Source organism: Zonotrichia leucophrys, chromosome 25 (genome assembly GCF_028769735.1).
Source record: "Zonotrichia leucophrys gambelii isolate GWCS_2022_RI chromosome 25, RI_Zleu_2.0, whole genome shotgun sequence".
NCBI lineage: Eukaryota > Metazoa > Chordata > Aves > Passeriformes > Passerellidae > Zonotrichia > Zonotrichia leucophrys.
The window spans coordinates 2968906-2993676 of record NC_088194.1 but is presented as its reverse complement, the minus strand read 5'-3'; the positions used below and the strand labels follow the sequence as shown (position 1 = coordinate 2993676).

Sequence of the window (24771 nt, the reverse complement as noted above, 5' to 3'; positions counted from 1 at the left end):
CAAAGCGAAGCGAAGGCTGCGGATCTGCGTGGGGTCAGCGCGGGCTGCGTGGGTCGCGATATCCCCGCACCTTAACGAGTCCCTCGGCTCTCATCGCCCCACGCGTGACCTGGGTGAGACCGGAGCGGGACAAATCCCTCCACACCCCACGGGTGGCAATGTCCCCATGTCCCCACCCCCCCACCCCCGATCCCGGCTGGAATGCCGCTCGGACGGGGGGGGGGTGGCACGGGCAGGAAGGAGTTAATGATAACAGCCCTTTGTGTCACCAGTGGGGGCGGCGAGCCAGGGCTCAGCCCCGCCGCGGGGGGGTCGCGAACGCCGCCACTCTCGCTCCGTGGGCGATGCTGGCCGTGCTGGCCCCGCTGCTGGCCCCGCTGCTGGCCCCGGTAGCGGCGGCGGCCACCACGGCGGCCCCGGCGCTCCCGCTGACCCTCGCCGTGGTCCTGCCCCGCCGCAACCTCACCTACCCGTGGGCTTGGCCGCGCGTGGGTCCCGCCGTCAGCCTGGCCGCCGCCGCCGTCAATGCCCGCCGCGATCTGCTGCCCGGTTTCACCGTGCGCTGGGTGTTCGGCGACAGCGAGGACCGCCACGGGGTCTGCTCCGAAATGGCCGCGCCGCTCGTGGCCGTGGACCTGTGGCTCGCCCACCGCCCCGCCGCCTTCCTCGGGCCGGGCTGCGTCTACTCCGCCGCTCCCGTGGCTCGCTTCACCGGGCACTGGCAGCTGCCGCTGCTCACGGCGGGGGCCGAGGCTCACGGGTTCGACGACAAGAGCGAGGAGTTCCGTCTGACCACCCGCGCCGGTCCGAGCCACCGCAAACTGGGCGAGCTGGGCGTGCGGCTGCACCGGCGCTTCAACTGGACGCGGCGGGCGCTGCTCGTGTACTCGGACGAGCCCGCCGGGGACCGGCCCTATTATTTCGCCGCCGAGGGTCTGTACGTGCAGCTGCCCACCGTGCGCAACCTGACGGTCATGGACGTGGTGTTCCGCGACGGCGGCAACTTCTCCTTCATCATCCACGAGATCAAGGCGAAGGGGCGCGGTGAGTGCGGGCAGCGCCGTGGGGCGGGCGGGGATGGGCATGGGCACGGGGGGCACGGGGCGGGTGCGGCGGCGCTGGGGGGGCACGGCCCCATAGAGGGAGGAACGGCCCCATAGAGGAGTCAGGTCCCCATAGAGGAGGGAACGGCCCCAAGAGGGAAGGTTCCAGAGAGGAACGCCCATAGAGGAGTGCACGGCCCCAAGAGGAGGGAAGGCCCCATAGAGGAGTTCAGAGCCCCATAGAGAGGAACGGCCCCATAGGGATGGACGGCCCCATAGAGGGGAGCCTCATGAGGGAAAGGCCCCATAGAGGGAGAACGGCCCCATAGAGGAGTTCACGGCCCTAAAGAGGGACGGCCCCATAGAGGAGTTCAGGCCCTAAAGGAGTGCACGCCCCAAGAGGAGTGTCCGGCCCCATAGAGGAGGGCACGGCCCCATAGAGGGAGGAACGGCCCCATAAGGAGTACGAGCCCATACAGGATGTGCGGCCCTATAGAGAGAGGGAACGGCCCATAGAGGGGTGACCGGCCCCATAGAGGAGTGTCCGGCCCCATAGAGGAGGGCACGGCCCCATAGAGGGGGGAACGGTCCCATAGAGGAGTACAGAGCCCTACACGGATGTGCGGCCCCATAGAGGAGGGAACGGCCCTATAAGGAGGGAAACGGCCCCTAGAGGAGTTCAGAGCCCATAGAGGAGGGAACGGCCCCATGGGAGTGGCAGAGCCCCTACAGGGGGGCGGCCCCATAGAGGAGGGAACGGTCCCAACAGGGTAACAGGCCCATATAGGAGTCACAGCCCCATAGAGGGTGCACGGCCCATATAGGATGAACGGCCCCATAGAGGAGGGAACGGCCCCATAGAGGAGTTCAGAGCCCCATAGAGGAGGGAACGGCCCCACTGGGGTGGGCACGGCCCCATAGAGGAGGGAACGGTCCCATAGAGGAGTACCCAGCCCCACTGAGTGGGAAGGTGTACCCAGCCCCATAGGGATGCCCAGCCCCACACAGAGCCGTGCCTACGTGCCGGCCCCACTGGGGTGTACCCAGCCCCACTGGGCAGTGCCCAGCCCCATTGGGGTGTACCCAGCCCCATAGGGCAGTGCCCAGCCCCACACCGGTGCCCGTGGCTGTGCCAGCCTTGGCACGCCGTGCTGTGCCCGGGGTGTTGTTGTTCATGGCCATACATGGCTGTGCCCAACTTTACAGGGGTGTTCACAACAGCCGGCCCCGGCTGTGCCCGGCTGTGCCCGCCTGTGCCCGGCCTCACAGGGGGGTTTGTGGGTTCGTGGCTGGCTGGCACAGCTGGGCACAGCTGGGCACAGCTGTATGGGGGCGTTTGCAGCTGTGCCCAGCTGTGCCTGGTTGGATTTCAGGGTTATTCACGGCTGTGCCGAGGTTTCCGTGGGCAGACAGGGCTGTGCTGAGCTCTGCACGGGGATTTCATGGCTGTTCATGGCTGTTCATGGCTGTTCATGTTTTACATGGCTGTTCATGGTTTTACATGGCTGTTCATGATTGTGCACGGTTGTACATGGTTTTACATGGCTGTTCATGGCTGTTCATGGCTGTTCATGGCTGTTCATGGCTGTTCATGATTGTGCACGGCTGTACATGGCTGTACATGCCTGTACATGGCTGTTCATGGCTATACACAGTTGTTCATGGCCGTTCATGGTTGTTCACAGTTGCTCATGGTAACACACTGTTGTTCATGCCTGTTCATGCCTGTTCACGGTTGTTCATGGCTGTTCACAGTTGTTCATGGTCGTTCCTGGTTGTTCATGCCTGTACATGGCTGTTCACAGTTGTTCATGGTTGTTCATGCCTGTACATGGCTGCTCATGGCTGCTCATGGTTGTTTAAGCTTTTTCATACCTGTACACAGTTGTTCATGGTAGCACATGGCTGTTCACGCCTGTACATGGCTGTCCACAGTTGTTCACGGCTGTTCATGGTTGTACATGGTTGTTCATGGTAGCACATGGTTGTTCATGGCTGTTCATGCCTGTTCGTGGTTGTTCACAGTCGTGCCTGGTAGCACACGGTTGTTCATGGCTGTACAGGGTTGTTCATGGTTGTTCATGGCTGTACATGTTTGTTCATGGTTGTACACGGTTGTTCATGGTTATTCATGGCTGTTCATGCCTGTTCACAGCTGCTCACGGTTGTTCATGGCTGTACAGGGTTGTTCATGGTTGTTCATGGCTGTACATGTTTGTTCAGAGTTCTTCATGGCTGTTCATGGCTGTTCATGGTTGTTCCCGGTTGTTCATGCCTGAACGTGGTAGTCCATGGCTGTTCATGCCTGTACATGCTTGTTCATGGCTGTACAGGGTTGTTCATGCCTGTACATACTTGTTCATGGCTGTTCACGGTTGTTCATGATTGTTCATGCCTGTACGTGGTTGTCCGTGATTGTTCACAGCTGTTCATGGTTTTTCATGCCTGTTCATGGTTGTTCACAGTTGTTCATGGCAGCACATGGATGTCCATGGCTGTTCATGGGTTTTTTATGGTTTTTTATGGTTTTTTCATTTTTTTTTTCATGGTTTTTTTCATGGTTTTTTCATGGTTTTTTTCATGGTTTTTTATGGCTTTTTCTTTTTTTTTTATGGTTTTTTTCATGGTTTTTTCATGGTTTTTTCATGGTTTTTTCATGGTTTTTTATGGTTTTTTTATGGTTTTTTTTTATGGTTTTTTTATGTTTTTTTCATGGTTTTTCATGGGTTTTTTCATGGTTTTTTTCATGATTTTTTCATGGTCTTTTTATGGTTTTTTATGGTTTTTTATGGTTTTTCATGGTTTTTTTCATGGTTTTTCATGGTTTTTTATGGTTTTTTCATGGTTTTTTTTTATGGTTTTTTCATGGTTTTTTATGGTTTTTTATGGTTTTTTCATGGTTTTTTATGGTTTTTCATGGTTTTTTCATGGTTTTTTCATGGTTTTTTTCATGTTTTTTTTCATGGTTTTTTTCATGGTTTTTTTCATGGTTTTTTCATGGTTTTTTTATGGTTTTTTCATGGTTTTTTTCATGGTTTTTTCATGGTTTTTTCACGGTTTTTTATGGTTTTTCATGGCTGTCCACGCCTGCCCACAGCCCCCCCCAGCCTTGCCCCCATATCCCACCCCCCAACACCGCCCCTGCCCCACCCACCCCGGTGTCCCCCCCAAATCTCCGGGCGTTGTCACCAACCCCGAGGGCACCGGGAACCCCAGGGAGGCCCCGGGAACCCCGGGTTTCACCGGGGAGCACCGGGAACACCGAGGGGCACCGGGAACACCGAGGGGCACCGGGAACCCCAGGGAGGCCCCGGGAACCCCGGGTTTCACCGGGGGGCACCGGGGGGCACCGGGATCCCGGGAAAGCACCGGGAGGCACCGGGGGGCACCGGGATCCCGGGGTTTGTCGGTGCGGGCTCGGTCCCGCGGGTGAATTTCGGCTCCCCCGGGGCGGCCACGGCCGGAGGGGCCCCCGGGGTCACGGAGCCGCCGGGAATCCGTCAGGGCCGCGGCGAGGAGGAAACGGAGTCGGGAAAACAGGAAACGGCACCGGGGCTGCGCCCGGGCCAGCGCCGGGCAGGGCGCGGGGGGCGGGACCCCCACACCGGGACCGCCGGGATTTGGGTGGGGGTCTCGGGGCTGTGTCACACAGCAATCAGGGACCCCCAGGATGTGGGGCTGGGGTCTCCCATGGGGTCTTGGGGCTGTGTCACACAATAACCAGAGACCCCCGGGATTGGGGCTGGGGTCTCCCATGGGGTCTCGGGGCTGTGTCACACAATAACCAGAGACCCCCGGGATTGGGGCTGGGGTCTCCCATGGGGTCTCGGGGCTGTGTCCCCCCATTGACCTGGAACTCCATGATTTGGGTGGGGGTCTCGGGGCTGTCACACAATAATGAGAGACCCCCAAAACTGGGGCTGGGGTCTCCCATGGGGTCTTGGGGCTGTGTCACACAATAACCAGAGACCCCCGGGATTGGGGCTGGGGTCTCCAGGGGTGTTCCCAGGGGGTCTCGGGGCTGTGTCCCCCAATAACCCGGGATTTGGGTGGGGGTCTCGGGGCTGTGTCCCCCAATAACCCGGGACCCCGGGGATTTGGGTGGGGGTCTCTTTGCTGTATTTGGGTGGGGGTCTCTTTGCTGTATTTGGGTGGGGGTCTCGGGGCTGTGTCCCTCAATAACCAGGGACCCCCAGGATTTGGGTGGGGGTCTCGGGGCTGTGTCCCCCAATAACCCGGCACCCCGGGGATTTGGGTGGGGGTCTCGGTGCCATCCCCCTTTTCCCAGTTGTGTACCTGTGCTGCCCCGGACACGCTGCGGGAGCTGCTGCTGCAGCCGGGGCTGTGTCCCCCAATAACCCGGGATTTGGGTGGGGGTCTCTTTGCTGTATTTGGGTGGGGGTCTCAGCGCCATCCCCCCCCACATTGGTGTACATTTGCTGCGCCCCGGACACGCTGCGGGCGCTGCTGCTGCAGCCGGGGCTGTGTCCCCCAATAACCCGGCACCCCAGGATTTGAGTGGGGGTCTCTTTGCTGTATTTGGGTGGGGGTCTCGGGGCTGTGTCCCCCAATAACCCGGGATTTGGGTGGGGGTCTCGGGGCTGTGTCCCCCAATAACCCGGGATTTGGGTGGGGGTCTCGGTGCTGTATTTGGGTGGGGGTCTCTTTGCTGTATTTGGGTGGGGGTCTCTTTGCTGTATTTGGGTGGGGGTCTCAGCGCCATCCCCCTTTTCCCAGTTGTGTACCTGTGCTGCCCTGGACACGCTGCGGGCGCTGCTGCTGCAGCCGGGGCTGTGTCCCCCAATAACCCGGGATTTGGGTGGGGGTCTCGGTGCTGTATTTGGGTGGGGGTCTCGGGGCTGTATTTGGGTGGGGGTCTCAGCGCCATCCCCCCCCCACAGTGGTGTACATTTGCTGCGCCCCGGACACGCTGCGGGCGCTGCTGCTGCAGGCGGAGCGCGCGGGGCTCACGGGCGGCGATTTCGCCTTTTTCTACATCGACACCTTCGGGGCGAGCCTGCAGGGCCGCGGCTTCCCCGAACCGCAACGGCCCTGGAAACGCGGGGACAGCGACGATGCCCGAGCCCGCCGAGCCTTCCAGGTGAGCACCGGGGGCACCCACAGCGACGGGCGGGCAGGGAAATGCCCAGGTGAGCGGGGGGCACGGACAGGTGGGCATGGGGGCATAGCCAGGTGGGCAGGGGAATGCCCAGGTGAGCGGGGGGCACGGACAGGTGGGCATGGGGGCATAGCCAGGTGGGCAGGGAAATGCCCAGGTGAGCGGGGGTACGGACAGGTGGGCATGGGGGCATAGCCAGGCGGGCAGGGAAATGCCCAGGTGAGCGGGGGGCACAGAGAGGTGGGCATGGGGGCATAGCCAGGTGGGCAGGGAAATGCCCAGGTGAGCGGGGGGCATAGCCAGGTGGGCGGGACATGGACAGGAGAGTGGAGGGGCGCGGACAGGTGGGCAGGGGAATGCCCAGGGGAAGGGACACACACAGGTGGGCACAGATGTCCTCAGGTGGGCAGTGAAATGCCCAGGTGGGCACAGGGACACCCCCGGGTGGGCACAGGGACACAGCCAGGTGGGCACTGACGGCCCCAGGTGAGCAGGGAAATGCCCAGGAGGGCAGGGACATGCCCAGGTGAGCACGGGGGCACGGCCAGGTGGGCATGGGGGCATAGCCAGGTGGGCGGGGACATGGACAGGTGAGCGGAGGGGCACGGACAGGTGGGCAGGGGAATGCCCAGGGGGGCAGGGACACACACACAGGTGGGCACAGGGACACCCCCGGGTGGGCACAGGGAGGGCATCCAGGTGGGCACTGATGGCCCCAGGTGAGCAGGGAAATGCCCAGGAGGGCAGGGACATGGACAGGTGAGCACGGGGGCATGGCCAGGTGGGCACAGATGGTTCCTGGTGGGCAGAGATGGCCCCAGGTGGGCAGGGGGCATGGCCAGGTGGGCAGGGAGAGGTGGGCACGTGGATACACCCAGGTGGGCAGGAAATGTCCAGGTGGGCAGGGGGCACGGCCAGGTGGGCACGGCGACAGTCAGAGGTGAGCACGGCCTGCCCAGGTGGGCACGGGGGATGCAGCCAGGTGGGCACAGGGACATAACTAGATGGGCAGGGGCACGGCCAAGTGAGCAGGGACACACCTAGGTGGGCACAGATGGTTCCAGGTGGGCACAGATGGTTCCAGGTGGGCACAGATGGTTCTAGGTGGGCACGGGGCACCCCCAGGTGGGCACGGGACACCCCCAGGTGGGCACAGGGCACCCCCAGGTGGGCACGGGGCACCCCCAGGTGTGCCCAGCCCCGTCCCCGTGTGTCCCCAGGCCGTGACCATCATCACGTACGCGGAGCCGCAGAACGCCGAGTACCGACCGTTCCTGCAGAGGCTGCACCGGGAGGCCCGGGAGAGATTCAACAGCTCCCTGCAGGACGGGCTGGTGAGGGACACTGGGGACATTGGGGACACTGAGGGGACAATGGGGACATTGGGGACAATGGGGACATTGGGGACAATGGGGACACTGAGGGGACATTGGGGACAATGGGGACACTGAGGGGACATTGGCCACAGGGAGAGATTCAACAGCTCCCTGCAGGACGGGCTGGTGAGGGACAGAGGGGACACTGAGGGGACAATGGGACACTGAGGGGACATTGGGGACAATGGGGACATGAGGGACAATGGGGACACTGAGGGGACATTGGGGACAATGGGACACTGAGGGGACATTGGGGACACTGAGGGGACACTGAGGGGACACTGAGGGGACATTGGGGACAATGGGACACTGAGGGGACATTGGGGACATTGGGGATATTGGGGACATTGGGGACACTGAGGGGACAATGGGGACAATGGGGACATTGGGGACACTGAGGGGACACTGAGGGGACAATGGGGACATTGGGGACACTGAGGGGACATTGGGACTATGGGGATATGGGGACACTGAGGGACATTGGGACACTGAGGGACACTGAGGGGACAATGGGGACATTGGGGACACTGAGGGGACACTGAGGGGACAGCAGGGACACTGAGGGGACATTGGGGACAATGGGGACACTGAAGGGACATTGGGGACACTGAGGGGACATTGGGGACACTGAGGGGACACTGGGAGGGGACACCAGGGGGACACAGCATCAATCTGGAGCTATCAGGGGAACACAGGATGGGTCTGGGGATGGGGACCCCCGGCTGTGCCCTGTCCCCTCGAGCTGTCACCGTGTCCCCAGATGAATTCCCTGTCCAGATGAATTCCCTGTCCCCAGATGAATCCATGAATTCCCTGTCCCCACATGAATTCCCTGTCCCCACATGAATTTCATGTCCAGATGAATTTGGTGTCCCCAGACGATTTTCATGTCCCCAGATGAATTCCCTGTCCCCAGATGAATTCCCTGTCCCCACATGAATTCCCTGTCCCCAGATGAATGTCATCGCCGCCGCCTTCCATGACGGGGTGCTGCTCTGGGCCCAGGCGCTCAACGAGACCCTGGAGCGCGGCGGCTCCGTCAGCGACGCCTCGGCCGTCACCCGCCAGATGTGGAACCGAACCTTCTACGGTGAGACCCGACCTGGACCCTCCCGAACCTTCCCGAACCTTCCTGAACCCATCAGGACCCTCCCGGACCTGCTCGGACCTTCCCGGTCCCTCCCGAACCTTCCCGGACCCTCCCGAACCTTCCTGAACCCATCGGGACCCTCCCGGTCCCACCCGGACATTCCCGAACCTTCCCCGATCCCTCCCGAACCTTCCCCGATCCCTCCCGAATCTTCCCGATCCCTCCCGGACATTCCCGATCCTCCCGGACATTCCCGATCCCTCCCGGACCTTCCCGATCCCTCCGATCCTTCCCGATCCTCCCGAACCTTCCCGATCCCTCCCGGACATTCCCGACCTTCCCGATCCTTCCCGGACCCTCCCGATCCCTCCCGAACCTTCCCCGATCCCTCCCGATCCCTCCCGAACCTTCCCGATCCTTCCCGATCCTTCCCGAACCCATCGGGACCCACCCGGACCCTCCCCGGACCCCTCCCCATCCTGTCCTTGTCCCCAGCCCTGTCCCCCTCCCAGGACAGAGATTTTGGGGACTGGGATCCCCCCCCAGCCCCACTCCCAGGTGAGATTTTGGGCTTGGACCCCCGTTTTGAGTCCCCCAATCCCCCCACGCCCCCTCCCCAGGTGTCACCCACCCAGCCCCAATCCCAGGTGAGATTTTGGGGCTTGGACCCCGTTTTGAGCCCTCAATCCCCCCACGCCCCTCCCCAGGTGTCACCCACCCAGCCCCATTCCCAGGTGAGATTTCAGGGACTGAACCCCCCCTTTGAGCCCCCCCAAGCCCCCCACGTCCCTCCCCAGGTGTCACCCACCCAGCCCATTCCCAGGTGAGATTTTGGGGACTGAACCCCCCCTTTGAGTCCCCCCAAGCCCCTGACGCCCCCTCCCCAGGTGTCACCCACCCAGCCCCAATCCCAGGTGAGATTTTGGGGCTCGGACCCCCCCAAGCCCCACTCCCAGGGGGATTTTGGGGATCAGAGCCCCCCGGAGGGCCCCCCAGCCCCTCACCCTCCCCAGGGTGATATTTTGGGGATCAAAGCCCCCCCCCCCCCAAGCCCCTGACGCCCCCTCCCCAGGTGTCACCTGCCCATCCCCATCCCAGGTGAGATTTTGGGGCTCAGAGCCCCCCAAGCCCCACTCCCAGGTGATATTTTGGGGATTTTGGGGCTCAGAGCCCCCCTTTAAAGCCCCCCCAAGCCCCTGACGCCCCCTCCCCAGGTGCCACCTGCCCAGCCCCACTCCCAGGTGAGATTTTGGGGCTCAGACCCCCCTTTTTGAGCCCCCCACGCCCCCTCCCAGGTGTCACCTCCCAGCCCCACTCCCAGGTGAGATTTTGGGGCTCAGACCCCCCTTTTTGAGCCCCCCACGCCCCCTCCCCAGGCGTCACCGGCTTCCTGAAGATCGACGAGCAGGGCGACCGCGAGAGCGATTACTCCCTGTGGGACATGGACCCCGAGCTGGGCGAGTTCCAGGTGAGCCCCCAGACCCACGGGGGGTGTCCTGACCGGGGGATGGGTCTGGGGGCTTCCCCCCACCCACTCCCCACCCCCCGCACCCCACAGATCGTGGCCAACTACAACGGCACCACCAAGGAGATCCAGATGGTGCCGGGCAGGGATTTCCACTGGCCGGGCAGCTCGGTGCCCGCCGATGTCCCTCCCTGCGGCTTCGAGGGCACCGACCCGCGCTGCCGCAAAGGTGAGGGGGGGTCCCAGCCCCGAGACCCCCGCCCGACCCCCAGATCGGGTCCTGATTGTCCCCTCCTGTCCCCGCAGCCTCGCTGTCCACGCTGGAGGTGCTGTCGCTGGTGGTGAGCCTGATGCTCATGGCCATCACCGTCACCTCCTTCTTCATCTGCAGGTTTGGGGGGGTCCGGGGGGTCCGGGGGGGTTTGGGGGTGTGGGGAGGGGTCTCACGGAGCCCCCAATGGGTGCAGGAAGCTGCAGCTGGAGAAGGAGCTGGCGGCGGAGCTGTGGAGGGTGCGCTGGGAGGATCTGCAGATGAGCAGCCTGGAGAAACACCTGAGGAGCGCGGGCAGCAGGATGACGCTGTCGCTGGTGGGGAACCGGGGAGATAACGGGGGGATAACGGGGGGAACCGGGGGAACCCGGACCGGGGAAACCGGGGGATAACGGGGGGGATAACGGGGAAACCGGACCGGGGAAACCGGGGAGATAACGGGGGGAACCGGGGGAACCCGGACCGGGGAAACCGGGGAGATAACGGGGGGATAACGGGGGGAACCGGACCGGGGAAACCGGGGAGATAACGGGGGGATAACGGGGGGAACCGGACCGGGGAAACCGGGGCAGCAAACTGACGCTGTCACTGGTGGGGAACTGGGGAAACCGGGGGGATAACGGAGGGATAACGGGGGGATAACGGGGGGAACCGGGACCAGGGGAACCGGGGCAGCAAACTGACCCTGTCCCTGGTGGGGAACGGGACCGGGGGAACCGGGGAAACGGGACCGGGGTAAGAACGGGGACCGGGGTCGCCCCACAGCCCCGGGACCGGGGGTTTTGGGGACCGGGGGTTTTGGGGACCGGGCCCCCCCCAGCCCCTCCGGGTCTCTCTCTGGGCGGTTCGGGGTCGGTTCCCGTTCTCACCCCGCACCCACCCCGGGCACAGCGAGGCTCCAACTACGGCTCGCTGCTCACGGCCGAGGGGCAGCTCCAGGTGTACGCCAAGACCGCCTACTACAAGGTACGGGGAGGGGACAGCATCGGGACCCCTCCCACGGCGTCACCACCGTGTCACCACCCCGGTGTCACCGTGTCACCACCCCCGGTGTCACCGTGTCACCACCCCCGGTGTCCCACCCCCGGTGTGACCGTGTCCCCACTGTGTCCCCACTGTGTCCCCACTGTGTCCCCATCCCGGTGTCACCGTGTCACCACCCCCGGTGTCACCGTGTCCCCACCCCGGTGTCACCGTGTCCCCACTGTGTCACTGTGTCCCCATCCCGGTGTCCCCACTGTGTCCCCACCCCCGGTGTCACCGTGTCCCCATCCCGGTGTCACCGTGTCCCCACTGTGTCACCGTGTCACCACCCCCGGTGTCACTGTGTCCCCATCCCGGTGTCACCGTGTCCCCATCCCGGTGTCCCCACCGTGTCACCACCCCGGTGTCACCGTGTCCCCATCCCGGTGTCCCCACCGTGTCCCCATCCCGGTGTCACCGTGTCCCCACTGTGTCACCGTGTCACCACCCCCGGTGTCCCCACTGTGTCCCCACCGTGTCCCCACCGTGTCCCCACCCCGGTGTCCCCACTGTGTCACCCCCCGGTGTCACCGTGTCCCCACTGTGTCCCCATCGTGTCCCCACCGTGTCCCCATCCCGGTGTCCCCACCGTGTCCCCATCCCGGTGTCACCGTGTCCCACTGTGTCCCCACTGTGTCCCCACTGTGTCACTGTGTCCCCACCGTGTCCCCATCCCGGTGTCCCCACCGTGTCCCCACCCCGGTGTCACCGTGTCCCCATCCCGGTGTCACCGTGTCCCCATCCTGGTGTTACCGTGTCCCCACTGTGTCACCGTGTCACCACCCCCGGTGTCACCGTGTCCCCATCCCGGTGTCACTGTGTCCCCATCCCGGTGTCCCCACCGTGTCACCACCCCGGTGTCACCGTGTCACCACCCCCGGTGTCCCCACTGTGTCCCCACCGTGTCCCCACCGTGTCCCCACCCCGGTGTCCCCGCAGGGTAACCTGGTGGCCGTCAAGCACGTGAACCGCAAACGCATCGAGCTGACCCGCAAGGTGCTGTTCGAGCTCAAACACGTACGTGAAAACCGCGGGGGGGGACACCGGGATGTGACACCGGGCACCACCGGCAGGGAGGACACACGGCGGGGGGACCCCCCCACCCACCCGTGCCCGGTGTCCCCGGTGTCCCCGGTAGATGCGGGACGTGCAGAACGAGCACCTGACGCGGTTCATCGGCGCCTGCACCGACCCGCCCAACATCTGCATCCTCACCGAGTACTGCCCGCGGGGCAGCCTGCAGGTACCGGGAACGGCACCGGGAACGGCACCGGGAGCCTCCGGGGATGCACCGGGATGGGACCGGGACAGGACTGGGATGGGACTGGGAGCCTCCCGGGCTGCTCCGGCACCGGGGGGGCACCGGGAGCTTCCGGGGATGCACCGGGACTGCGAGGGCACCAGGATGGGACCGGGACAGGACTGGGATGGGATTGGGAGCCTCCGGGCTGCTCCGGCACCGGGAGCCTCCGGGGATGCACCGGGATGGGACCGGGACAGGACTGGGATGGGACTGGGAGCCTCCCGGGCTGCTCCGGCACCGGGGGGGCACCGGGAGCTTCCGGGGATGCTCCAGGACCGGCACCGGGAGCCTCTGGGGCTGTGACGGGACCGGGATGGGACCGGGAGTCTCTGGGGCTGCATCAGGACCGGATGGGACGGGAGTCTCTGCGGCTGCATCAGGACCGGGGAGCACGGAGCTTCCGGGGATGCTCCAGGACCGGCACCGGGAGCCTCTGGGGCTGTGACGGGACCGGGATGGGACCGGGAGAGCACCGGGAGCCCGTCCCGATCCCTGCCCTCACCCCCCATCCCGTCCCCAGGACATCCTGGAGAACGAGAGCATCACCCTGGACTGGATGTTCCGCTACTCCCTCACCAACGACATCGTCAAGGTACCGGGGACGGTCCCGGGGGTCCCCCCATGACACAGAATCCCCCCATCCCATAGAAATCCCCCCCATTCCACAGGGATCCCCCATCCTACAGGGGTCCCCACCCCACAGGAACCCCCATCCCATAGAAATCCCCTATTCCACAGGGGTCCCAATCCCATAGGAATCCCCCATCCCATAGAAATCCCCCCATTCCATAGAAATCTCACATCCCACAGATTGTGGGTGTCCCCATCCACAGGAATCCTCCACCCTAGAGAAATCCCCATCCCATAGGAACCCCACCCACAGAATCCCATATCCACAGATCTTCCCCCCCACCCCAGAGGTCTCCTCCACCCCATAAGAATCCCCATCCCATAGAAATCCCCCATCCCATAGAAATCCCCATCTCACAGGGATCCCATATCCCACAGATCTCCCCTGTCCCATAGAAATCCCCCATCCCAAAGGGCATCCCCCATCCCATAGAAATCCAGAAATCCCCCACCCCAAAGGGGTCCCCATCCCATGAGTGTCCCCCATCCCACAGAAATCCCCCCCATTCCACAGGGATCCCCCATCCTACAGGGGTCCCCACCCCACAGGAACCCCCATCCCATAGAAATCCCCTATTCCACAGGGGTCCCCAATCCCACAGGAATCCCCCATCCCATAGAAATCCCCTATTCCACAGGGTCCCATCCCAAGGAATCCCCCATCCCATAGAAATCCCCTATTCCACAGGGGTCCTCACCCCACAGGAATCCTTCACCCCATAGAAATCCCCCATCCCACAGGAATCCCCCACCCAAGAGGACCCCCATCCTATGGGCACCCCCCATCCCACAGATCTTCCCCCCCCACCCCAGAGGTCTCCTCCACCCCATAGGAATCCCCTCCCCACAAGGATCCCCCATCCCATAGAAATCCCCCACCCCACAGGAATCCCCCACCCCACAGATCTCCCCATCCCCATCCATAGGAATCCTGTGTCCTACAGGGGTCCTCCATCCCACAGGGGTCCTCATCCTGTAGAAATCCCACAGATTTCCCCATCCCAAACGGGTCCCCATCCCATAGAAACCCCACATCCCCACAGGAACCCCCATCCCATAGAATGCCCCACCCTATAGACATCCCCCACCCCACGGATCTCTCCCACCCCACAGGAATCCTGTGTCCTACAGGGGTCCTCCATCCATCCTGTAGAAATCCCACAGATTTCCCCATCCCAAACGGGTCCCCATCCCATAGAAATCCCACATCCCCACAGGACCCCCATCCCATAGAAATCCCCACCCACGGATCTCTCCCACCCCACGGATCTCTCCCACCCCACAGGAATCCCCTATCCCATAGGAATCCTGTGTCCTACAGGGGTCCTCCCTCCATCCTGTAGAAATCCCACAGATTTCCCCATCCCAAAAGGGTCCCCATCCCATAGAAACCCCACATCCCCACAGGAACCCCCATCCCATAGAATGCCCCACCCTATGGACATCCCCCATCCCATAGAAATCCCCCACCCCACGGATCTCTCCCACCCCACAGGAATCCCCTATCCCACAGGAATCCTGTGTCCTACAGGGGTCCTCCATCCATCCTGTAAAATCCCACCGATTTCCCCATCCCATAGAATGCCTCACCCTATGGACATCCATCCATCCTGTAGAAATCCCACAGATTTCCCCATCCCAAAAGGGTCCCCATCCCCTAGAATGCCTCACCCTATGGACATCCCCCATCCCACAGAAATCCCACATCCCCACAGGAACCCCCATCCCATAGAATGCCTCACCCTATGGACATCCCCCATCCCATAGAAATCCCACATCCCATAGAGTCACCCATCCCACAGGGGTCCCCATCCGATAGAAACCCCACATCTCTCCCCATCCCATAGAAATCCCCCACCCCACATCTCTCCCCCGACGCCCCCGTGCCCTTTTAGGGGATGCAGTTCCTGCACAGCGGCGTCATCGTGTCCCACGGCAACCTCAAGTCCTCCAACTGCGTGGTGGACTCGCGCTTCGTGCTCAAGATCACCGACTACGGCCTGGAGAGCTTCCGCGCGTGCCCCGACGGCGACGGCGACACCCACGCGCTCTTCGCCAGTGAGGCCCCAAAAAACGCGTCCCCAACCCCCCAAAAAACGTCCCCAAAGTGTCCCCGGAGTGTCCCTGACGGGGTCCCCGTGCCGCAGAGAAGCTGTGGACGGCGCCGGAGCTGCTGCGCATGGAGGAGCCGCCGGCGCGGGGCACGCAGAAAGGCGACGTCTACAGCTTCGGCATCATCCTGCAGGAGATCGCGCTGCGCTGCGGCGTCTTCTACGTGGAGGGCGTGGAGCTCAGCCCCAAAGGTCGGCGGGGACAGGGGACGCTCAGGGGACACTCTGGGGACACCCAGAGGGGTGGCCGGAGAGGATGGTGGGGTCTGGAGGTGTTTGTGGGTGGTTGGAACTGTTGATCCATTCTTGGAGGTGTTTGTGGGTGGTTGGAAGTGTTGGTGGGTTCTTGGAGGTGTTTGTGGGTGGTTGGAACTGTTGATCCATTCTTGGAGGTGTTTGTGGGTGGTTGGAAGTGTTGGTGGGCTCTTGGGTGATCCATTGATCCATTCTTGGATGATCAGTTGATCCATTCTTGGGTGGTCCATTGATCCGTTCATGGGTGCTTGGAATCATTGATGGCTCTTGGACAATCCATGGATCCATTCTTGGATGTGTTCTTGATATGTTGGAACCATGGATGGGTTCTTGGGTGATCCATTGATGGGTTGGAACCGTTGGTGGGTTCTTGGGTGATCCATTGATCCAGTCTTGGATGTTTTGATGGGTTCTTGGATGATCCATTGATGGGTTGGAACCATGGATGGGTTCTTGGGTGATCCATTGATCCATTGATGGGTTCTTGGATGATCCATTGATGGGTTCTTGGATGATCCATTGGATGATCCATTGATGGGTTGGAACCATTGGTGGGTTCTTGGGTGATTGATCCAATCTTGGAGGTGTTCATGGGTGGTTGGAACCATTGATGGGTTCTTGGAGCTGGTGATGAGTTACTGGGCTGGCCAACGGGTTCTTGGACCCATGGATGGGTTCTTGGACCTTCTGATGACTTCCTGGACTGGCCAATAGGATTTTGCATCCTCAGAAGGGCTCCTGGACCCACAGATGGGTTCTAGGACCTGCTGATGAGTAACTGGACTGGCCAATGGGTTCTTGAACCCATGAATGGGTTCTTGGACTTTCTCATGAGTTACTGGATTGACCAATAGGTTCCTGGACCCTCAGATGGGTTCTTGGACCCTCAGATGGGTTCTTGGACCCCCGTTTGGGTTCCTGGACCCTCAGACGGGTTCTTGGACCCTCAGATGGGTTCTTGGACCCTCAGACGGGTTCTTGGACCCCCGTTTGGGTTCCTGGACCCTCTGTTGAGCCCCGGTGGGTGACGGGTCCCCGATCCCCCAGAGATCATCGAGCGGGTGAAGAGCGGCGAGCGGCCGAGCTTCCGGCCCTCGGCCAACGTGGGGTGCCACCTGGAGGAGCTGGGGCAGCTGATGCAGCACTGCTGGGCCGAGGACGTCCTGGAGCGCCCCGACTTCAACCAGATCCGCGTCCAGCTCCGCAAGTTCAACAGGTGCCACCAGGGACCCCTGGAGAGGGCCCCTGGGTGGGTGGTGACCATCAGAAAGGGTCCTCAGATGAGGGGTGGCATCCAGAGAGGGTTCCTGAGTAGGTGGTGACCCCAAGGAAGAGTCCCCAGTTGAGGGGTGGCCTCCAGAGAGGGTCCCTGGGTGAGGGGTGACCCCCAAAAAGGGTTCCTGGGTGGGTGGTGACCATCAGAAAGGGTCCTCAGATGAGGGGTGGCATCCAGAGAGGGTTCCTGAGTAGGTGGTGACCCCAAGGAAGAGTCCCCAGTTGAGGGGTGGCCTCCAGAGAGGGTCCCTGGGTGAGGGGTGACCCCCAAAAAGGGTTCCTGGGTGGGTGGTGACCATCAGAAAGGGTCCCCAGATGAGGGGTGACATCCAGAGAGGGTCCCTGGGTGGGAGGTGACCTCCAAAAAGAATCCCGAGATGAGGGATGACATCCAGAGAGGATTTTGAGGTGGGAGGTGACCCCTGAAAAGAGTCCATGGATGGGAGATGACCCCTGAAAATGGTCCATGGGTGGGAGATGACTCCCAAAAAGGGTCCTGAGATGGAAGATGACCCCCAAAAAGAGTCCCTAGATGGGAGGTAACCTTCAAAAAGAGTCTGTGGGTGGGAGATGACCTCCAAAAAGATCCCCCAGCTGGGAGGTGACCCCTGAAAAAGGTCCCCAGATGTGAGGTGACACCCTAAAATGGTCCATGGGTGGGAGGTGACCCCCAAAAAGAGTCCCCAGATGAGGGATGACATCCAGAGAGGATTTTGAGGCGGGAGGTGACCCCCGAAATGAGTCCATGGGTGGGAGGTGACCCCTGAAAAGGGTCCAGGGGTGGGAGATGACCCCCAAAAGAGTCCCCATGTGCGAGCTGACCCCGTCCCCGCAGGGAGAGCAGCACCAACATCCTGGACAACCTGCTGTCCCGCATGGAGCAGTACGCCAACAACCTGGAGGAGCTGGTGGAGGAGCGCACCCAGGCCTACCTGGAGGAGAAGCGCAAGGCCGAGGCCCTGCTCTACCAGATCCTGCCCCAGTGAGCTCCGGGGGGCTCTGGGGGTCCCGGGGGGCTCTGGGGGTCCCGGGTGGCTCTGAGAGGGTGGTGCCCGCCCTGACCCAGCCCCGCTGTCCCCAGCTCGGTGGCGGAGCAGCTCAAGAGGGGCGAGACGGTGCAGGCCGAGGCCTTCGACAGCGTCACCATCTACTTCAGCGACATCGTGGGCTTCACGGCGCTCTCGGCGCAGAGCACGCCCATGCAGGTGGTGACGCTGCTCAACGACCTCTACACCTGCTTTGATGCCATCATCGACAACTTCGACGTCTACAAGGTGAGGGGACACCCTGGGGACATTTAGGGACAGGTAGGGACACCTGGGATGTGTTGGACCTGCTCTACACCTGCTTTGATGCCATCATTGACAACTTCGATGTCTACAAGGTGAGGGGACACCCTGGGGACACCTTGGGGACAGGTAGGGACATGTTGGACCTGCTCAATGACCTCTACACCTGCTCATCGACAACTTCGATGTCTACAAGGTGAGGGGACACCTTGGGACACCTTGGGGACACCTTGGGGACAGGTAGGGACAGGTAGGGACATGCTCAACACGCTCAACATTGGCCATGCTCAATGACTTTGACGCCATCATCGGCAATTTTGGTGTCTACAAGGTGAGGGGACACCCTGGGGACACCCTGGGGACATTTAGGGACAGGTAGGGACACCTGGGATGTGTTGGACATGCTCAATGATGTCTACACCTGCTTTGATGCCATCATCGACAACTTCGATGTCTACAAGGTGAGGGGACACCCTGGGGACAGGTAGGGACAGGTAGGGACACCTGGGATGTGTTGGACATGCTCTACACCTGCTTTGATGCCATCATTGACAACTTCGATGTCTATAAGGTGAGGGGACACCCTGGGGACACCTTGGGGACAGGTAGGGACATGTTGGACGGACCTGCTCAACGACCTCTTCATCTGCTCATTGACAACTTTGATGTCTACAAGGTGAGGGGACACCTTGGGGACACCTTGGGGACACTTAGGGACAGGTAGGGACATGCTCAACATGCTCAACATTGGCCATGCTCAATGACTTTGACGCCATCATCGGCAATTTTGGTGTCTACAAGGTGAGGGGACACCCTGGGGACATTTAGGGACAGGTAGGGATACACTCAACACGCTCAACGTGCAGAATTCCTGGGGCTGGTCCCTTCCTTCCTGGGATCATTCCCTGAGGAATTCCCGGGGCTGGTCCCTCCCCTCCCGGGGCTGTTCCCTGTGGAATTCCCGGTATTCGCGGCGCTTGTCCCGTTGTCCCGGCGGGGCCGTTCCCTGCAGAATTCACAGAGCGTTCCTTCCCTTCCCTTCCCTTCCCTTCCCTTCCCTTCCCTTCCCTTCCCTTCCCTTCCCTTCCCTTCCCTTCCCTTCCCTTCCCTTCCCTTCCCTTCCCTTCCCTTCCCTTCCCTTCCCTTCCCTTCCCTTCCCTTCCCTTCCCTTCCCTTCCCTTCCCTTCCCTTCCCTTCCCTTCCCTTCCCCGGGGCCGTTCCCTGTGGAATTTCCGGAATTCCCGTTGTCCTGCGGGGCCGTTCCCCGCCGAATTCCTGGGGCTGGTCCCTCCCGTTCCCCGCGGAATTCCCGGGATTCCCAGTGCTTGTCCCGTTGTCCCTTCCCCGCGGAATTCCCGGGGCAGTTTCCTGTGGAATTCCCAAAATTCCCGGGGCCGTTCCCTGCGGAATTCCAGGAATTCACGTTGTTCTCCCGTTGTCCCGCGGGGGCCGTTCCCTGTGGAATTCCCGGGGCCGTTCCCTCCCTTCTCGGGGCCGTTCCCTGTGGAATTCCTGGAATTCCCGTTGTTCTCCCGCGGGGCCGTTCCCCACGAAATCCCCGGGGCCGTTCCCGTTGTCCTGCGGGGCCCGTTCCCTGGGGAATTCCCGGGGCCGTTCCCCGTGAAATTACCGGGACTGATCTTTCCTATCCCGGGGCCGTTAACTGTGGAATTCCCGGTGCCGTTCCCTCCTGTTCCCCGCGGAATTCCCGGGGCCGTTCCCGGCGAAATTACCGGGACTGGTCTTTCCTATCCCGGGGCCGTTAACTGTGGAATTCCCGGTGCCGTTCCCTCCTGTTCCCCGCGGAATTCCCGGGGCCGTTCCCCGCGAAATTCCCGGGACTGATCTTTCCTATCCCGGGGCCGTTAACTGTGGAATTCCCGGTGCCGTTCCTTCCTGTTCCCCGCGGAACTCCCGGGGCCGTTCCCCGCGGAATTCCCGGGGCCGTTCCCTCCTGTTCCCAGCGGAATTCCCGGGGCCGTTCCCCGCGAAATTACCGGGACTGGTCTTTCCTATCCCGGGGCCGTTAACTGTGGAATTCCCGGTGCCGTTCCTTCCTGTTCCCCGCGGAACTCCCGGGGCCGTTCCCTATGGAATTCCCGGTATTCCCGTGGCTCATCCCGCCGCAGGTGGAGACCATCGGCGACGCGTACATGGTGGTGTCGGGGCTGCCGGTGCGCAACGGGAAGCTGCACGCGCGGGAGGTGGCGCGGATGGCGCTGGCGCTGCTGGAGGCCGTGCGCTCGTTCCGCATCCGCCACCGGCCCCGGGAGCGGCTGGAGCTGCGCATCGGCATCCACACCGGTGGGGATGAACGGGAACAACGGGAGTGGGAATGGGAAGGAAATGGGAATGGGAATGGGGAATGGGCATCGCATCCCCACCGGCTGGGGCTGCAGCACACACGGGGATAACGGGAACAACGGGGAAAAAGGGAGATGGGAATGGGAATGGGAACGGGGAACGGGCATCGGCATCCACACCGGTGGGGAGGAACGGAACAACGGGAAAAACGGGAATGGGAATGGGAAAAATGGATGGAATGGGAATGGGAAATGGGAACGGGAAACGGGCATCGGCATCCACACCGGTGGGGATGAACGGGAACAACGGGAAAAACGGGAATGGGAACGGGGAACGGGCATCGGCATCCACACCGGTGGGGATGAACGGGAACAACGGGAAAAACGGGAATGGGAATGGGATTGGGAATGGGAATGGGAACGGGGAACAGCATCCGCCACCGGCCCCGGGAGCGCCTGGAGCATCCACACCGGTGGGAATGAACGGGAACGAACGGGAAAATGGGTGGGAACGGGAAAATGGGATTGGAATGGGAATGGGAAGGGCATCGGCATCCACACCGGTGGGATGAACGGGAATAACGGGAAAAACGGAGGAATGGAGAAATGGGAAATGGAATGGAACGGGATGGCATCCACACGGTGGGATAACGGACAACGGAAAAACGGAATGGGATGGAGAAATGGGATGGGAATGGGAATGGGGAACGGCATCAGCATCCGCCACCGGCCCCGGGAGCAGCTGGAGCTGCCATCGGCATCCACACCGGTGGGGATGAACGGGAATGGGAACGGGAAAAATGGGTTGGGAATGGGAACGGGAATGGGAACGGGGAATGGGCATCGGCATCCACACCGGTGGGATGAACGGGAACAACGGGAACAACGGAATGGGAATGGGAGAAATGGGATTGGGAATGGGAATGGGAATGGGAACGGGGAACGGGCATCGTATCCCACACCGTGGGATGAACGGAACAACGGAAACGGGAATGGGAACGGGAATGGGAACGGGGAACGGCATCGGCATCCACACCGGTGGGGATGAACGGGAACAACGGGAATGAAAATGGGAAAAATGGGATTGGGAATGGGAGATGGGAACGGGGGAATGGGCATTGGCATCCACACGGTGGGGATGAACGGAACAACGGGAAAAACGGGAATGGGAACGGGAATGGGATGGAGGGAACGGGCATCGGCATCCACACCGTGGTGGATGAACGGGAACAACGGGAAAAACGGGAATGGGAAAATGGGAATGGGAAATGGGGAATGGGGGAATGGGCAATCGACATCCGGCCAACCAGCCCTGGGAGCGCATGGAATGCACATTGGCATCCACACCGGTGGGATGAACGGAAACGGGAAAACGGGAACGGGAACGGAAAAATGGGAATGGGATGGGAATGGGAAAGGGAACGGGGAACGGGCATCGGTATCCACACGTGGTGGAAATGGGAACAGGGAAAATGGAACGGGAACGGAAAATGGGATGGAATGGAATGGGGAATGGGAATCAGCATCGACATGCCCAGGGACGGGAACGGGCATAGGCTCAACGGTGGGATAACGGAATGGGAAGGGAAAATGGGATTGGGAAAATGGATTGGGAATGGGAACGGGGAAAGCATCGCACTGGCCGGGAGCGCCTGGAGCATCCACACCGGTGGGAATGAACGGGAACAATGGGAAAAATGGGATTGGGAAATGGGAATGGGATTGGGAATGGGAACTGGGAAATGGGAATGAGGAATGGGCATTGGTATCCACACTGGTGGGAATGGGGATGGGGATGGGAACGGAGAAATGGGAATGGGAAATGGGATTGGGAATGGAAATGGGATTGGGAAGGGGAATGGGATTGGGAAATGGGAATGGGATTGGGAAGGGGAATGGGAAATGGGAATGGGAAATGGGAATGGGAAATGGAGCTGCGCATCGGCATCCACACCGGTGGGAACAGGAACAGGGATGGGAATGGGAAATGGGGACGGGAATGGGAACGGGAATGGGAACGGGAATGGGAATGGGAAATAGATGGCAATGGGAACAGGAATGGGAAAAGGGATGGGACGGGAATGGAATGGGAATGGGGACAGGAATGGGAATGGGAATGGGGACGGGAATGGGGACGGGAGTGGCACCCCAGCGGTGACGCCCAGGTGTCCCCAGGCCCGGTGTGCGCGGGCGTGGTGGGGCTGAAGATGCCGCGGTACTGCCTGTTCGGGGACACCGTGAACACGGCGTCACGCATGGAGTCCAACGGGGAGGGTGAGCGGGTGGGGACACCTGGGGACACCATGGGGACATTGGGGACACCACAGGGACACCATGGGGACATTGGGGACACCTGGGGACACCATGGGGACATTGGGGACACCTTGGGGACACATGGGGACACTGTGAACACGGTGTCACACATGGAGTCCACGGGAGGGTGAGCGGGGTAAGGACACCTGGGGACATTGGGGACACCATGGGGACACCTGGGGACATTGGGGACACCTTGGGGACATTGGGGACACCACAGGGACACCGTGAACACCGCGTCACACATGGAGTCCAACGGGGAGGGTGAGCGGGGCGGGACACCTGGGGACACCTTGGGGACATTGGGGACACCATGGGGACACCATGGGGGACACCTGGGGACACCTGGGGACACCACGGGGATACCTGGGGACATTGGGGACACCTGGGGACACCATGGAGACATCTTTGGGACACCTTGGGGACACTGAGGGTGCCATCCCCCAGCCCTGAAGATCCACATCTCACCTTGGGGACACTCTGGGGACACCCTGGGGACACCTTGGGGACACTGTGGGGTCACCTTGGGGACACTTTGGGGACAGTGATGGTGCCACCCCCCCAGCCCTGAAGATCCACATCTCGGGGGTCACCAAGGCCGTGCTGGAGGAGTTCGGGGGCTTCGAGCTGGAGCTCAGGGGGGACGTGGAGATGAAGGTGAGGCCTGAACCCCAAAACTGCCCCAATACCCCCAAAACTGCCCTGAAACCCCCCCAAAACTGCCCCAATACCCCAAAACTGCCCCAATACCCCCAAAACAGCCCTGAGACCCCAAAAACTGCCCTGAGACCCCAAAACTGCCCCAATACCCCCAAAACTGCCCTGAGACCCCAAAACTGCCCCAATACCCCCGAAACTGCTCTGACACCCCAAAACTACCCCAGACTGCCCCAATACCCCCCCAGAACTGCCCTGATAACCCCAAAACTTCCCTGAGACCCCCCTAAACTGCCCTGATAACCCCAAAACTGCCCTGAACCCCCCAAAACTGCCCTGAGACCCCCAAAACCACCCCAAACCCCGGGGTCCCCCCAAATCCCCCCCCGCACCCCAAAACCCAAATCCTCCCCAAACCTTGGGGTCCCCTCAATCTCCCCCAAATCTCCCCCCCCAATTTCTGGGGCCCCCAAATCCCAAATCCCCATCACTCACCCCAAACCCCGGGGTCCCCCAAACCCGGGATACCCCCAAATCCCCCACACCCCAAATCCCAGCGGATCCCCAATCCCACCCCCCCAAATTCTGGGGTTCTCCCAAACCCAGGGGTCCCCCCCAAACTCGGGGTTCCCCCCCCCCAGGGCAAGGGCAAGCTCAGGACCTACTGGCTGCTGGGGGAGCGCGGGGGGTGACCCCGAAATCGGCACCCCGAAATCGGCACCCCGAAATCGGCACCGGGACCAGCACCGGGGGCTGGGTCACGCTAAAATCCCTGCACCCCAAAACCTGCACCCCAAAACCTGCACCGGGGACCATGGAACGGGGGCTGGGTCACCCCCAAATCTGCACCCCGAAATCTGCACCGGGGGCTGCGGGGCACCCCAAAATCCCTGCACACCCTGAGGGGGCACCGGGGGTGTCCCCCCAATCTGGGGGTGTCCCCAAAACCGGGGGTGCCCCCCAAAATCGGGGGTGCCCCCCAAAATCGGGGGTCCCGTTTGCAATAAAGCTGCTGTGGAAGCACCCGGGGGTCTCCTTTGGGGGGGTCGGCGTCCCGGGAGGGTTCCCGGTGAATTTGGGGTTCCCGGAGGTTCCCGGGGGGTTCATGGGAGGTTTTGGGGTTCCTGGGGGCGGTTCTTGGGGGTCTCGGGGGGGGGGGGTTTCTGGTGGGTTCGGGGTTCCTGGGAGGTTTTGAGGGTCCCGGTGGGTTCCCGGTGATTTGGGGGCTCCCGGTGATTTCGGGGTTCC

The 24771-nt window shown here is 61.8% G+C and overlaps 1 protein-coding gene across 2 annotated transcripts; it reads left to right on the top strand.

The window, feature by feature from the left end:
• Positions 1-290: 290 nt before the first annotated feature.
• NPR1 (natriuretic peptide receptor 1) lies at positions 291-24529 on the top strand. Of its 2 annotated transcripts, XM_064732780.1 has the most exons (21): positions 292-1044; positions 5945-6144; positions 7383-7496; positions 8493-8628; positions 10005-10096; positions 10187-10322; positions 10400-10484; positions 10561-10681; positions 11256-11330; positions 12327-12404; positions 12526-12630; positions 13211-13282; positions 15216-15378; positions 15468-15623; positions 16734-16902; positions 17797-17943; positions 18043-18235; positions 20380-20554; positions 22729-22827; positions 23432-23523; positions 24165-24529. In XM_064732780.1, the coding sequence occupies exons 1-21, from the start codon at positions 345-347 to the stop codon at positions 24213-24215; spliced, it is 3159 nt and encodes a 1052-aa protein (XP_064588850.1). In that variant the 5' UTR covers positions 292-344; the 3' UTR covers positions 24216-24529. The 2 variants fall into 2 exon arrangements, with proteins under 2 accessions (XP_064588851.1, XP_064588850.1); XM_064732781.1 differs by lacking the exons at positions 22729-22827; positions 23432-23523; positions 24165-24529 and having other exon boundaries at positions 291-1044; positions 15566-15623; positions 20380-20508.
• Positions 24530-24771: the final 242 nt, after the last annotated feature.